At 41.3% G+C, this 12360-nt stretch overlaps 1 protein-coding gene across 9 annotated transcripts in view; it reads left to right on the top strand.

Annotated features, from left to right (window-relative positions):
* FAM13C (family with sequence similarity 13 member C) overlaps window positions 1-12360 on the top strand; it is a 115588-nt gene that overhangs the window by 56572 nt on the left and 46656 nt on the right. For all 9 annotated transcript variants that reach the window (XM_048310511.1, XM_048310510.1, XM_048310515.1 and 6 more), the window contains exon 7: window positions 12013-12051. In XM_048310511.1, coding sequence (XP_048166468.1) covers window positions 12013-12051 — 39 coding nt within the window. The remainder of the gene's footprint in view (window positions 1-12012; window positions 12052-12360) is intronic.

The following is a 12360-nucleotide window of genomic DNA, read 5'->3' as shown; positions in this document are numbered from 1 at the left end:
CATTAGCTGTAATCATTTAATCATCCTTTTGAGTATGGAACAGTTCCAGATCTGTCTAAAAGTATACACTGCACAAGCAAGGGAGTGAGGATGCTGAGGACAGTGGAAAACCAGGAGTTCATCAGCACATGTAAGTAAACAATTTCTGAAAAAAATGACATGGAAACATTCTTCCAGACAGCAGACAGAGATGCTTGACTGATCCCTCAGCTCTTGTCAATCAATCCATGAATCAATCAAATTGTACTTTATGTATGGATTAAATTTAATCTGCCCTTGGTTACTGCCTAACCCTTGAAATGACAGCACGAACCTTTTGTTGTTACCTAAGGCTGTAAGTAGGGATTTGGGTCAAGGCCTTCAGCAACAACTTGGGGAAAACAACTGGATTTTCCACAATCAAGGGAAGGGTAACAAATAATAGCAAAGCCCATTAATCCTCTTTTCCATTAGTGGCAATGTCAGATAAAGCAGCTTAGTGACTCTTGAGGAATGTTACATGGATGATTTATTGCATGTGTAGTTTTAGATGTAGTGTAATTTTGAAACGTGGTACCTCTACAGACTCACCAAGAGATAGAGTAGAATAGCAGATGAATTACAGCACCATATAATGGGCAGTTTCTGTACCACTCTTCAGCTGATTTCCCAGCCTTTTCAGTTAGTTCTGGCTCCTTTGGGTGGATATGAGCCTCATTTGCTGCAGAGGCTGACAGGACACTTCGTGGTAACTGATGAAATTAAAAAAACCCTTTCTTTGATGATGCACTTGGAGAATGGGTTTCATTTGGTTACTTTTCTCCTGCCTGTTTCCTGTTTGCTATATGACTGTTTACAAGAATGAGCTAGTAATAAATTAGTCTACACCACAGCACAGATGTCAAGAGTAGTTATGGTTTTATAAACATTTTTAATACTGGGGATTCATTTTAATGGCGTATAAGGAGGAGTACTTACCCTGTATTGAAGAGTGGGCTGATAATGAATGAACTCTAAACTTCCGTCTCTATTACAAATTTAACATCCCTATTGATTTAAAGATGCACACTGCTTTATGCCAGGAGATGACTGTTCCTCAAGTTCTCCTTAAAAGCACTGCTGTTCCTGACCCCAGCTGCATTTGCTTCTGGGAGAGGCCTCAGCTACTTTTTTATTCTGCTGGAAATTCACTGCGCAAAACGAGAATGTGATGGAGCGATGAGCGTTGTGCACCTGCAGGCCTGGTGCAGGCACTTGACAGCAGCATGACTCAACCCTCCATCCTCCCAGCTTGGCATTCAGCTGGATCTGCCTTATGTTTGACTAAGAAATAATCTTCTAGGTTCTAGACAAATGCATCTTCCTAATACTTATTTACTACGTTTTATTTAAAGCTTTAAGATACATTTATGCATCGTTGTGGTTTGCTTAGACCTGCACTGTGATTGTGCTTTGGTAATCACTTTAAAACTGTGCAGTGCAAGGCAATTGAGGAAGAACACGCAGAAAGGATTTCAAAACTGGTTCTTTTTAAAAAGAGAGCTGTTAAACAGGTTAGTCAGAACTGTGAGTCACCCCAATTGAGTCATGCTTACTTTTTGGTGGCTATAGATTATCTGGTTTTCCTGTTTCTCCATGAAGCTGTGAGTAATGCTGTGGTAAGAACTGTACTGCTTTGGAGAATGGGTTTTCCCTGCTCTGCCAGAACACATTTATGCACTGGGCAGTTTATAAAGTCATTCTTTGGCCCATTCTCTCAAAACACTTGAGGGGCTGGTTGCATGATACAAGTGATGACAAATGGGCCAAGTGTAGCATTGAGGGGAGAGAAAAGAGAGCAAGGGCCCTCACTACCAATCCATGATTGCCACCACTTCTGTGGGGTTAGTAGGAAATACTAATAGTTATCCTGGTTGGCATTATCCCTTTTGCACCCACAGGAACTTTGGGGTAGTTAATCAGAACAGAGGAGATCTGTGAGGAGCAGAAGAAACGAGGGGGTGGGAGACAAGAACAAATATGCCCTGAGATGGTAACTGGGTTGGTGCCTCAATAACTGTTGGAGCTGAGTTTGGGTATGTTGGAGGATTTTTTTTCTATATTTGTAGTGAGCATGCATCAACACAGCTGTAGTGTTAGGCATAATCCCAGAGCCTTTACAACCATCATCCCAGACACTGAATTAGCAGTGTATGTATTGGCCAAGTGCTTTCAGCTTGGTGGCTACCTAAAATTAGTCTTAAACTGTGTAGGTGCTTAAATGTGGGTTTGAGAGCCTGGATTTGGGTTAGAGAGTGTAGGCTGTAGTTCTTCAAACTTCAGCATAGAGAGGGAAGATATTGTAGCTCTGAATATTCCTGAATATGCCTACATTTAGACTACAGTATTCATTGCTCTTTTTTAATAAGTACTGTCAGCATTTTTGTTAACATAAAAGCAAGATATCCTTTCCTTGTAACCTTTTAAAAAAAAGATATTACAGTCAGATTTTAAAGGATTATTTATTATTTTTCACTGGCTCTGCTTCTGAGAATTTTTATAAAGACTCTAATTCTCTCTAAAGATGGATAGCTCACCTAGAAATAGAACTTTTTTCCATGATTGGTATGTTTCTGATTGATGCTGCAGAACTGCTAGATGGAAAATATTATTAAAATTAGAATGAAAATGTCTTTCTTGTATTTACAACTCTCTCTGAGTAGTGTAAAACCAAACCCAATTTTCTCTAGTTTATCAAAGGATCAGGGGACTTACAATTTGAGATAGAAGATGTGATCATGTCATTAAGAACACTCAATGTGCTTTACAACACAGGATTTAAATGCTTTAAAAGGGAAAAGTAATTTACTCTGCCCTTTTGAGAAAGATAGCAAAGTGGTAAAGCTGCTTTCTGCATAAATTTCTTTCCTACATGGTTCTGCTTCCTTTCAGCAGATCTATACTGGAAATATTCAAGTCACAAATAGTTTGCATTGGGACCAAATTTATGTGAACAAGGTCATTTGTTTGGTGTCAGCAGTTGTTGTGAAGTTGCACAAGGTCTTCCCAGAGAAAATGATTGCCTTCAGATTCTTTTTGAATCTTAAAAGCTGTTGCTAACCTGGGATGAGAACATATTCAAACAAATAACCGACTGAAAGGGAGAACAGTGCATTTTATAAGTGAAGGGCTGAGTGCTGCCCTCTGTGTGTGCTGCAGCCCTTCAGTGAGCTGATTCTGGACATCCCTGTGAGATGTTCTGAGTCAGGAGAAGAAAGGTCTTCTGCTAAGTCTTGTTAAGTCAGGTTTGTCCTGGTCCTTGGAAGAGGACCTCCTCTTAGGAGTTGGAAACAAATACTGAATTAGTCACTGGGAAGAGAAGTGGCTGTTGTAGAAGCTTTCTGTGCTGCCATGGACAGTAAATGCCCTGTGGCCTGGCTATGTCAGGACTCAGATCCTGGGATCTGGGGCAAGAGACTCCATTGCCTGAGGAAAGGGGATGTCCCAGTGGTCCTGGCACAGGAGGTGTCTGCAGACAGGCTTGGGCTTGGTGCTATCTCAGGACACCCCTGAGCAAGGGAGCCAAGCCAGCCCACAAGATAAACACACACACACTTTAGCAGGAGGCAGTGCAGCAGGAGAAAAAAAAGGCAAGAGCACAGATGGTGTGTGGTTATGGGGATATTTCCTCGGCTTTGTGCAGAAATTAGGTCCTGTGTTCCAGTGACTGCCACAGGTTCATCTCCTCCCCAAAGTACCACTATACAAAAGAAAATCCTTCTAAGTAATGAGAAAATAAATTTGAATATGTGTATAAGACATTTATGCTTCATAACATGTGCCATTTTCTTGTATTTTCACTAGGGTTCTGGTTTTATGCCACAAAGTTGAATATTATGTAAGAAGATTTTATTATTTAATTTCTGTAGAGTGTTGTGACCAGTCCTGGATGTTTTACTGTGTTGAAAAACACAATGTGCTGAGAATGTACATTTGGGTGAAATACAATTTCCTCTGTCTTTCCCTCAATATAAAAGAAAAAAATACTTTGCTTACTGGAAAAAAAAAACAACCCAAAACCAAATCCAACAAAACCAAAGCAACCTAAAATATATTGAAACTTAAACATATTCTCAGCCTTTGGAAGAACAAACTTATATTTATGCTGAGGAGCTATGGATTGCCCTGTTAAATTAGAATGGTACATGGTAGGACACAAGCACAGATCATAAGCCTGGATAGAAATAGAAGCCAAACAGAGGAGGACTACTTGCTAGGAGAAGAAATTAAAACAGCAAGGTAGAAGCTGAGCAGGAATTGACCACTGACTGTGGCTGCTAATATTTGGTGGCTTATTCACTGCATTTTGGTGAAATACAAGTGCAGGGGAATATAGTATAACTGCTGAGACTTTTCTGATGTCAATGGATGATGATATTAGAAAAGATAATGGCCTGAATCAGTGGGTTTCAAATATCACTGCCTACACATTTTAGTAAATAGTAATTCAGAAAACAGCTTGGAAAAAAAAGTAGGATTTGTTACCATGCACTTTTCATGGCAGAAAGGAGAATGAGCAACTGGAGATTTATAAACCTCCACAAAAATGGATGAGCTAATGCCCAGAAGACCTCCCTCAGCTGCCTATCATAACTGTGTTTTACATTGGGACTGTTTGCTTATATTTGATGGATTTATTCTGGATTTTTCTTGTACCTTCCTATTATGTTCCCCAACATGAGTTTCCTTTCTTTTGTCTACCACATTATTTTCTTTTCTGACTTGTGGGCAGCTTTTCCTCTCTATGAGATTAAGATGGCTGGGAAGAAATATTATGTCTGAATTGACAGCCAGGAGTAAGTTGACTAAATTCAGCTCTTTGTAGGATTTTTCCATGGCTCAGAATGGACTCCAGAGGGGCCTGTGAGAAGTTGGATCTGTCTCGGGTTTATGTTTATATGATGCATATAGCAAGTTCAGAAAAGAGCATATAAATAAACACATTACATCAATTTTGACTTAATGACATCAGCTTCTTCTCTGACCATACTTGCCCTTGAAATTAATAAGCACTTGGCAAAGAAGTAACCAGATTCAAATGTATAAAAATACTGACTGCAGTGAATGGGGTTAAAAACCTCTCTGTGGGATCCCATGTCTTGTATAGTTGCATCTGATGTGTGCAAATGGAGATTCCTTGCTTTTCCCTGTTTCTGATGGAGGAAGTTAAATTCACTGCTAATCATCCCTGTGTTACTGTTCTTCTTCCAAAAGAAAAGTAGTTTTGGTTATTTATTATGACACAGGAGACTTAAGTTACAGGTTTTACTTTTGTAACTGCATTTATTGCTATTCTCTTTCTGAACTTCAGTCAGCATTCCCAGTGTCACACAAACAGTAGTGGGTATTCAGAGTTCTCTAAATGTGATCTAAATACATAAATAGAAAGTAGTTTGTTAAGTGGCATAAGCATCATATAATGGTGTAGTTTTACATTTCATGTTTTGGGTTATTTTATACATTAATACTTCATAATCCGTCTGTATCAGTTAGATTTTCCTGCAGTGCAACAGAAATAGAAAATAGGAAGTAAGCTCTTGAGAAAGAAATATTCAAGGGCTTGGATTTTCTGTTTTCATACCCAAAATTCAGGCACATCAGGTCACAGGGGCCAGTCCTATTGGGCTATAAATACTGTGGGCAACAGGCCCTCTGGTACAGCTGCCCAGCCCTCTGAGGGCAGCCTGTGGGTGTTTCCTGCTCGTGGTCAGAGGGTAGAAACACCCATGAAGGTTTTGTAAACTAGAAAGAGGCAGACAGATTGCAAATCTGTCTTTCATGTTAGCTGACCTGTCCCTTAGATGTCAGTAGGACTAATCAGTGAGGGTCATGTGGTGCACAGTAATGCCTAGGGGGAAGGTCAGGTGTCCTCTGAAAGCACGTAATTGCTGATAATGGAACTCTTTGACAGTGCTAATTAAAGAGGTTCTCCTATATGTCACTAAGATCTGAAATTAGACAGCAGTTGCTTTAGGTTGGTTTTGATACATGTCTTCTAGATTGGTATTGATTTTGTTTTGTATCATTCTGGCTTCTCTGCTGCTGGGAAGATAAAGCTCCAGGTGAGGCAAGGTAGTATGAGCTGGTCTGCTAGTTACGTGGAGGAGAGTGAGCAAGATCTGCAAAGTACCTCGTAGGTGAGTGCATTACTACAGGCAGATGTGCAAAAACACAAATACTGAAGCCTTTGAGGTTTATGATTCTGTGAATGCATGTTTGGAATGAACATAAACATAAAAATTAAAGATATGTGTGTATTTTTCCTCATCTTGCAAATGTTCAGAGGAAAAACTGGTTATGAATTAGTTCTGTATTGAGTCTAGCCTGACTGGCGTAAACCTGCTGGAAATAGTTTTGTCATCTGTGACGGTATTAAACTCACTGCAGCTGAGTAGTAGCTCAGTCAGTAGCACCACTTAGGCTGGTACAGCTGGGCTTATCATGCAGCCTTGTGAGTGCTGGATAATGATCCTTGGGCATCTTTACAGCGATTTTCAGCAGAGCTGATGGGACTCCATAAAACAACTTGTTATTTAATAACAAAATTAGAGGCACGGTTCTGTATTTCCAGCTTAGCACTCTTCCTCAGACCAGAAGCCTGTATGGAATCAGCTGATACTGGTTAAGCAGGGAACCAGGAGTGGTGTAGCCTTCCAGCAGAGCTTGGTGTGGGCTCCCTGCCCCAGCAGCTGGCTGTGCTGGTGGCAGCTCTCCCACTGCCACTGTTGGTGCTTGCTCAGGTATGTGCACCTGGGCTGCAGAAATGTAATCCAGTGATGGGACTGTAGTAGTCCACAATCTGCACAAAACTGTGTAGCTCCATGGTAATTTTCCCTTTAAAAGAGCAGGGATCTGTACCTTTTGAGCTACAGGGTAGATGGGCCCCCCTCAGTGCAAACTTGGGTGTGCTATGGGAGTGTGTATGGGATTCATGGGCCTGCTGCTTAGGAGGCTTGAGCCAGGAATTCTGTGCAGTTTGATTGCTCACTGAAATCTCTTCAGAAAATATACATATTCACAGACCTGAAGGTCTGTGCAGGTGCTCAAAGTTTTACCCAGCCCAACAGAAAGGCACCTTATGGGTCTTCCCTGGATTTCATTATGACAACTGTGTCTGCACCTACGCTCAGCTGGAGTCTCTTCCTGTGTGAGCCTGTCGGCTCATTTTAAGACACACAGCAAGATCAACTGAGTGCTCTTTCCCCCAGGCTCCCCCCTCTCAGATGATGTCCTAATTAGGTCACTAAGAAAATCAAAGATGTAGAAACTGGATTGAGGGCTCACAATCGGCTCCTACATATAATTGCTGTATTTTAGTTTAATTTCTCCTGAGATGTTTGCTGATGTTTCAGAGAATGTTGCCCATAAAAAGGCAGGCTGCTCATCAAGAAAGCAAGTCGGTGAACACATGGGTATTTTGAGCCGCAGCATGTAGCACTCAGTATTTATCACTACAGGAGAGAGCATGTGACTCCTCTCTCACATGGCAGCTCCTTGGTTTATGTCTTACAGATTGGAAAATAGCAAAATATCCTGCAGGATCGCTTTTGAAGAAAGGGAAAGGCACTGGAGCGATCCACAGTGCTAATGTTTTGCTGTGGAATGATTCCTGCCCTTATCCCTCAAGCAAATCCTGTGTGTGGGAAGACAACAGACTTGCTGAAGTCAGAACTGAGTTCCTGCTAAACAAAAGTCAGGAGTGTGGCCTCAGAAGTAGCAGTGTGACCTGCCAAGGAGGCATATTCAATCTTCTCCTCAGAGCAGTGGAGCTGTCTTCTGTCCATGGCAGCAAATGCTGTGCATGCAAACAGGCGGGACTCAGTGCACCTCCTGGTTGGTACAACTGGAGAGAGGTGAAGGACAGCTGGAGCACTTCAGGGTATTGTTTCTTGGCAGGAGCACACATGATCCAAGAAAAACAAATTTGCTCAATATTTTTATGAGTCTCTGAGCTCAGCTAGGTCTGGCAGGGATGACTTGACTTCATCCAGAAAGACAGTAGTGGGGAGATCATTCCAAGTTTCCCTTTATTTGGGTAGTGGAACATGAGTAACTTCTTCCCCGAGCTGGAGGGCGTTGCCCTGGGCTCCTCATCCTGCAGTGTGCGTCACACTGCGCCTTTCACATCCCTCCAGGGTGCCCAGGGCAGCTCCCTTGTATGGCCTGACTGCACTGCAAAATATAATTGCCTTTGATGCAGCAATTCCAGCACAGGCACTCTGGACTCTGTGGAATAACAAATAATAATAATAAAAAATAGTCTGGCAATAAATGCTAATCACACCCTGTAGGCTTGCACTGAGTTTGTCATTAGGTAGTAGATATTACATGCAGAAATACTAACTTTCCCAGAACATTAGAGAGTGTAGAGTTCTTTGTAAATGTGTAATTTCCCCTTTAAAATACAGTTTATTTCCCAGTATAAATTCTTCATTATTCTGTAGTTCTGAGGTTGAAAGGCCTCATCATTTGTCTGAGTCAGAAATGCCCTTGAGAGAAAACAGTCATTTAGTGAAATGAGCAAATTCTGGAAACTGAGGCAAAGGTTCTGTTCTGCAGGTGAACCCAAAAAGCCACAAAACCTGCCGGGATGTGGGTGTGGGAGGTGGGTTTAGACACTTTTTAGACAACTGCAGCTTGGAGAGCTTCTTATTCCTCCTTTTTTAATGACATTTTGCTTGTTGTGCTCTCCTGTTCTGCTGAAGCCAGAACTGTTTCTGCCCACTTTTGTCTCACTACCTCTCTCTCCTTTTGCAGTCTTTGTAGGGCACTCACTGCCAGCTAATGCTGTTCTGAGCTTGTGAACATATAATTTATGTTGAATATTGTGTCTGTAACTTGCAAAACCAAGCTGGATGCTGTGATTCCTGTTTCATTCTTCTTCCTGACCTAGCAGTACTTCTCCTGATGATACCAACCAAATAAAGAATGGAATTTCTATGACAATCTATTTGTCAGCCATAAATAGGCAATATATTAGTCAAACTTCCAATCTTAGTGAACAGCAACATATTTCTGAATCTTGGTATCTCCAAAATGTAGGTAGATGTTTTCTTTGGGGATCTCTGACATTTTTGTTGTCAGCTAAGGGCTGTCGTGTGATGTTTACATTGGCTTGATCAACATTTGGCAAAAGAGAGTAAGAATAAAACTGGGTATAAAATGGGAAGCTTTTCCACAGAAAAAGTGTTTTTTCATAGACAGGATTTGCAAAAATATGAATCACTAAAACTGTTCAGTAGAAATAAGGAAAAACTGATTTTAAAGCCTTTATTTTCAAAATTTCAGAAATATGTATTCTAATGAATTTAAAATAAAAAAATCCTTAAAAGTTTATCTGCTATTCAGTGGGGAATTTCAAAGCTTACTTCACACATAGGTGTAGCTTTATTTTCATTGAGACTTCATGATGATGACAAGCCTGGCATGTCATCTGAATGTGGTGATGAAATACATCTGGCACTGAGAATTTCAGTGTGTTAAAGAGTGATGTTTCATAGCATTACAGCCCTAAATGGCTTGAATGTCATTACTGAAGAAAAGGAGGTAACAGCAGTTTTAGGTTTTCTCCGTGCGTGGGACTTAGAAGGAAGCAGAGATGAAGGCTCAGGTATCTTTGGCTCTCCCTTGTGAGGCCAGAGGCTCTTTGCCTGCTCTGGTCTCACCCCAAGTATGTGGATGGGAAGCAGGTGGAAGAAGCTGGGGTCAGCCAATAGGGCCCAAGTCAACATCGCTGTTGAAATGAGTGTTTGCCTCTAAAGACAAATTATTTCCTTCTGGTAAAGGAAGAAAAGTAAAGTTATTGTGAGTCTACTGCAGTTCCTCTCTTGTGCTCCCCAGGAGCAGGGTGGCTCCATTTATCTGACTGGGACATTACTCTGAAACAGGTTCCTGAGCTTGGCTGGACTTTACTTATGAGCATTTGTTAGTATTATTCCTGTTTGACACGAAATTTGGTTTTTGTTGAATGGTTTCACACCCTCACAAGAAGAGACTCTTCATTTACACTGATCAAGTGCTATCTTTGAAACTAGTGGAAGTCTGTGTAAAGAGCTTCCCTAAAGATATAGCAATCGCTGCTCAGCACCAAAGTCTAGACAAACAACAGAAAAGTGATGATGCTTTAAACTTGGTCTCAGTCCGAAGCATCCCTGTCTTACAAACTAATCTTCAATCATGTTATCTTATCAGTAATAACATCAAAGCCCCGCAGTGTGTTTGCAGTGATTTTGCAGAGGAATAGACCTTAACTTATGCACCCACAAATGGAGAAGTCCTGTTTGTAAGAGCACTCTCCGTTCACTCCCTTTCTTGTGTGGGTGAGTGTAGGTACCCAGTCCTTCTTTAAATTCTACTCTAGCCAAGCTGTGATGCTTATCAGTGTGATTTTGTGATAAAATGTAGTGATTCCTCCATTACACACTTGAAGTGCTAGCTGTGAACCTAGCCTGACCATTGAAAATCAATGGCTAAGAGTCAAGCACTTAAGCATTCTGGAATATATTCATTAAAAATAATATCACTTATTTTTAATGACACTACTTATTGACCATGTAAACTGAGCTTTTGAGTCCCACAACCTCTAGAAGCATACCTTTGTTCAGTTGCTGTCCTGCAAATAGAATAGCAATAAAGAAATTTATATTTGTATGGTCAGAGCAAAGGAACTGGAAACAGGAGGAGAAAAAAAATTTGAAATTTAAGTTTTAAAGCAGGATTTAACTGCTAACCATTAAATTTAGCTTTTCTGTTCACTCTTCTCTCACAAACCCTGCTCTCTGTAGGGCAGAAGTCCCTGCAGACTGGCTGTGATATTCTGATCCCCAGGTAATTCATGTCATTAAACACATTGACAAATGTGTACCAATATAAGAAAGAAAATAGCAAGCAGTGTGTGCGAGCAGGTAGGGAGGCTGGGACGAGGTGAAGATGCTTTGTTAGTGCTGTTGGTGAAAGAAAAGCGATTGTCAGGGCTGTGATTCCTGGCTGCCACTGCTGCCTAGGAATGCGTGTCAACACCACGCAGAGGCACAAGCTGCTGCTGCGGGGAGGAGGAGGAGGTGCCTCTCTTTATCCCCGCTCTGCTTGATGCTGGCGTCTCAGAGATGCCTTTGTCACAAACAGGAGTGCTCACAAGGCGTTGTTGTCTGCATTGCTTTCTCTCCCCCAGCCCAAACAACAACAAAATCCCATCTCTGCTATGTAGCAGTGAGATTATTTGCTGGTTGGGTTTTTTTTTTTTTTATTTTTGCCGCTGTAAGATTTCAGGATGATCCAAGATTGTATTCACTGGATTTGAGGGGTGTTGTTCCAGGGGGAATTCCACTGCTGCCTCAAACCCAGCAGTTTGCAATATCCTGAGCTGACCCTGCTGAATGTATTATGTCAGGTCAGAAACACTTTGTTGCAGGAGCACAGCAGCTATTCCTTTCACAGGAATGGTTTTATCTACTGCTTGCTGTTAGCTTCATAACCTTTTCCTACTTGAACCGTCCTTTCCGCCAGATTTTTTTTGTAGAATCTCTTGGGGTTTGCCCATGAGCTGAGTATGCAAGAGACCACTAAACAAGAAAACCTCCAGACAACTTAGCTGGGCAACCCTATTTAAGTAATAAAACTCCCCGTGTTTGATGAGCCAATTACACAGAGCAAGCATTTAAAGGACAGAATGCCAAATGCTTGTTTGTAAACCTAAGCTTTTATTAGCAGCATTGTTACAGCTGTCAAAGATCGTGATCTGAGGTCTACCTGCACCCCTGCCTGAATTCTGAGCACTGCTGGATGGGCTTTGTGAGTGTTGTAGGACTAATCCCTGTGGTTCCTTGATTATGAGCATGTGCAGAGCAGCCCAAGGTAGAGCTGTGCATGTAGAGGGAGCACACAGAGACGTGCTTAGCAATGCCATGTCTGTGCATGTGTTCCTACAACTGAGGAAGATACAGGGAGCCTGCCTGCCTTGCTGATTTATCTGATGTTTTCTTGTTTCTGTTTCAGCATTCAGGATAAGTCCTTCAACACGACAGCTTTAGCAGAGTAAGTGAACACTTTAAAGATGTCCTTATTTTTAAACAAGAATGATGAGTTTAGGTACCGTACAGAATAATTGTAAGTGGTATGTGAGAAGTCCCAAGCTATCTGTCATATATTTTGATTGTGTTTTCAGTAATCTAAATATATTATTGACTGTATGGGAAGGATTGCATAAAGCAGCTGTCTTTAAATGCTCTGTGACCATTTAGCAGTGAAATACCTTTCTTGGGAGAATATGTGCTGGGTGCACATCACACACGTTTAAATGCATGATTTTCAGTGTGGGATAAACCTCCTGTTAAAATATTGCTC

Source organism: Corvus hawaiiensis, chromosome 8 (assembly GCF_020740725.1).
Source record: "Corvus hawaiiensis isolate bCorHaw1 chromosome 8, bCorHaw1.pri.cur, whole genome shotgun sequence".
In the NCBI taxonomy this organism is placed as follows: Eukaryota; Metazoa; Chordata; class Aves; order Passeriformes; family Corvidae; genus Corvus; species Corvus hawaiiensis.
The sequence above is the reverse complement of the archived record's forward strand: the minus strand, read 5'-3'. Positions and strand labels throughout refer to the sequence as shown.